We start from the raw sequence: 3,658 nt of genomic DNA, 5'->3' as shown, positions 1-3,658 counted from the left end.
GAGAGACCGTCTGTATAAGTACCGGAGGGCAAGGGTGGTCTCTGCTGGTGTCTCAATGGAAGACCATTTGAGAGCATAGCGGAGCCTCGGGAGCCTGCGCGGTGGAGATGGAGCCCACAGAGGACCCCAGTATAAAGGAATACTTTAGACTGTGCCCTAGAACTGCCTGGAAGGAACCTCTGACAGGAAGGAGAGGAGCCTGCCACGGGATCTAGGCCAGGAGTAACTCCCCATATGCCCACAGGACTTTGGCCTTGACCTTTCTAGGGCTCAGTGTGCCCTAAATTGCGTCCCTCCAAGGTGGCCGAGAGGCTGGGGCCCTGCGGGACTGCTGCCTTTGTCCCTTCCAACCCCCACCCCATTCGAAATTTTATTCTCCGTGGTAGCGCAGGTTGTCTCCAAGCTGGGTTTTTGTGGAGGCAGGAACTTCTATTAGAGCAAAGGGCATTAAGGGAAGGGAGGACCGGTGAGGCCTCTGAAGCAAAGATAGGAGACTTGGGGTCCGGGGCTTGACTGTCCACAAGCAAGCCGTTAAGATCAGGTGGAATAATTGATGCTGGCAGGTCCTGGAAGAGAAAGTCCTTTGAAGGAAGAAGAATGCATGGGATTATTGAACTCCAGTGTGCTAGGCACTATACTATGTTTAAACATATAACTCTTAAAACAATCTTGTGAAATTATCCCTTTACTTAAACTGAGACTCAGAGATTTTAAGCAATTTGAAAAAGGTCACAAAGCTTGGAATCCTGAAATCTGTTTTTCGGGGGTTTTTTTGGGAAGAGATATCAAAGAGAGACAGAAGAAAGAATGTATGTTTGCTTAAGTTTAAGAGGTAAAATTATATAAAACTCTTAGAAAAAAACAGGGAAATATCTTTACAACCTTGGATTTGGCAATGGTTTCTTAAGTATAACATCAAAAGCACAGACAACAAGAGAAAAAATAGAAAAATGGACCTCCTCAAAATTTAAACTTGTGCATCAAAGGATTCACCGAAGAGAGTGAAAGGACACCCATGGAATAGGAGAAAATATTTGCAAATCATATATCTAGTAAGCAATTAATATCTACTATGTATAAAGAGCTCCTACAAGTCAACGACAACAACAACTACACTCAGTTCAAAAATGGAAAGGATGTGGCTTTTTTTCGCCACCATCCTGCTCTGCGTGGCTGGCTGCTTCTCGCCATGTCTTCTTACAAGACTTTCAGAATCAAGCGATTCCTGGCCAAGAAACAAAAGCAGAATCGTCCCATTCCCCAGTGGATTCGGATGAAAACTGGTAATAAGATCAGGTACAACTCCAAAAGGAGGCACTGGAGAAGAACCAACCTGGGTCTGTAAGGCGTCACACGTCATGAGATGACACACCTAATTGGCATACATATTTAATTAAGCTGCGTGAAGATCATGTGTTCTATCATTCTGTAAACATCCTTCCTACCTGGCCATAGACTTGTCTTATCATGGAAATGATTTTTCTCTCTGACTATTCCTCTGCACCAGTAGGTTGGTTCAGTAATAAATGTGAGACCTCTCGGCTCTAAAAAAAAAAAAAAAAAAAAATGGAAAGGATGTGAATAGACGTTTCTTCAAAGAAGATACGTAAATGGCTAACCAGCACTATTCTCAAAAATAGAAAATAATGGGAGGATATGGAGAAATTGGGATGCTGGTACATTGCTGGTAGAAATGTAAAGTGATGCAGCTGCTGTGGAAGTGTTTCATGGTTCCTCAAAAATCTAAAAAGAATTTTCATATGACCCAGCATTTCTACTCTTCAGTATATATCCAAAAGAAATGTGATATGATATGGAAACTGGCCAAATTACAAATTTGGTAGCTCTCTCCTGTGATCAAAGAAATGACCCACTTCTGTAGTATTGGTTACCTATCATCATCCCTGCTAACTGCAACTCACCAATCAGGTTCCGTCTCTGAGGAAGCACAGTGGATATGATGAGTTTACGATTACACTGTTTCTAGAAACAAGTTCTAAAGAATTGGTCTTCTCAGACCCTTATGGCCCACTTTGAACTATAGAGAGGATACTGACACTGTGATCTCAAACTCTTTGCTTCCTCCAACCATCTTTGCAGCATTTCTGTAAGAAAGATTTATTCAACACTTGTTCTGTGTAAAGCAATGAGAACTATTCTGATTGTTCCTCCTTCCTGAACCCAAAGAAAATCTGGAGCTCCTGTTTCTACCTGTGAAACTTACTGATTTGGGTTGTTTTCTCCACTTCCCTTTTCAGAGGTTTCTTTTACTTTATTACTTCCTGGGGGACATCCCTCCCCATTGTCTACAAGATCACTGTTATATCTTTGAGCCTTTCACAGATATCTGCTATTCCCATATCAAAAATCAAATGAAGGCACAAAAGGGTAATTTACATTTAATATGTAGGATGAGATGGTTCCAGCCTGTTAGGAAGGTTGCAGACTCTCCACAGCTATGTGTCTTTACAGAATGAGCTGAGGGAGAGGAGTTACCTAAATGCCTTCTCCTTCCCTGTTTCTTCCCAAGCTCATACTGTGAAACAGCCCCCTTTTCATCCTAACTCTATTTGCTCTTGTAAATAATCTCACTGAACTTTAAGCAAGTGCTCAGAGAATGGGTGTGCCTTGTACCCACACAAACTGCATGCTGCCCACATATACCTTACTGTCAGACTCTTTTACTTTCATGGCTACAGCAGTGTATTGGTTTTCTTTTTTTTTTTTTTTTAAAGATTTTATTTATTTGAGAGAGAGACACAGCAAGAGAGGGAACACAAGCAGAGGGAGTGGGAGAGGGAGAAGCAGGCTTCCTGCCGAGCAGGGAGCCCGAGGCAGGGCTCGATCCCAGGACTCTCGGATCATGACCTGAGCCAAAGGCAGATGCTTAACGACTGAGCCACCCAGGCGCCCCGTGTATTAGTTTTCTATTACTCTGCAACAAGTTACCACAAATGTAGTGGCTTAAAATAATACACAATTTATGATCTCACAGTCTCTGTGAGTCAGAATTCCAGCTTAGTCTTCTGTTTATGGTCTGACAAGACTATAAAGTATTCGCTGGGCTGTGTTCTCATCTGGAGGCTTGAATGGGGAAGAATCTTCCAAGCCCACTCAGGTTGTTGGCAGAATTCATTTCTTTGCAGTCATATGACCAAGGACACTGGATTCTTGTTGACTCTTAGCTGGAGGCCACACTCAGCATCTAAAGGCCATTTACAGTTCCTAGAGGGTACATGGACTTTCCCAACGAGGCCACTTTATCAGGCCAGAAAGGAGAGTCTTAGAATAAGTATGCTAGAAGACAGTCTTATATAATGTAATATAAGTACAAGAGTAACATCCTATTACTTTTTCCATCATTCTGTTAATTACAATTAAATCACAGGTCTGTCCACACTCAAGAGGATGGGATGACACAAAGCATGAACACCAGGGGTTGGGAACATGGGAGAAGCCACCTTGGTACTCTTTAGCCATAAAGAGTACCAAGGAAAGGTTTAGGTTGTCATCTGTTCTCATTTCTTCCATTTTGTTTGACTAAATGGGCCTATTCTACTTTCTTTTTTTTATTTATTTTAATTTATTTTTTTTTAAGATTTTATTTATTTATTTGAGAGAGAGAGAATGAGAGATAGCACGAGAGGGAAGAGGGTCA

The 3,658-nt window shown here is 41.9% G+C and overlaps 1 protein-coding gene across 1 annotated transcript; it reads left to right on the top strand.

Annotated features, from left to right (window-relative positions):
* The first annotated feature begins 1,057 nt into the window (after window positions 1-1,057).
* LOC141372039 (large ribosomal subunit protein eL39-like) lies at window positions 1,058-2,698 on the top strand. Its single transcript, XM_073890503.1, has one exon. The coding sequence runs from the start codon at window positions 1,073-1,075 to the stop codon at window positions 1,343-1,345; it is 273 nt and encodes a 90-aa protein (XP_073746604.1). The 5' UTR covers window positions 1,058-1,072; the 3' UTR covers window positions 1,346-2,698.
* Window positions 2,699-3,658: the final 960 nt, after the last annotated feature.

The sequence above is a fragment of the Callorhinus ursinus genome, unplaced genomic scaffold (genome assembly GCF_003265705.2).
Source record: "Callorhinus ursinus isolate GAN/ISIS: 27379988/994484 unplaced genomic scaffold, GSC_fseal_2.0 scaffold415, whole genome shotgun sequence".
NCBI classification, from domain to species: Eukaryota; Metazoa; Chordata; class Mammalia; order Carnivora; family Otariidae; genus Callorhinus; species Callorhinus ursinus.
Note: the sequence above shows the minus strand (reverse complement) of the source record. Positions and strands in the feature narration are given on the sequence as shown.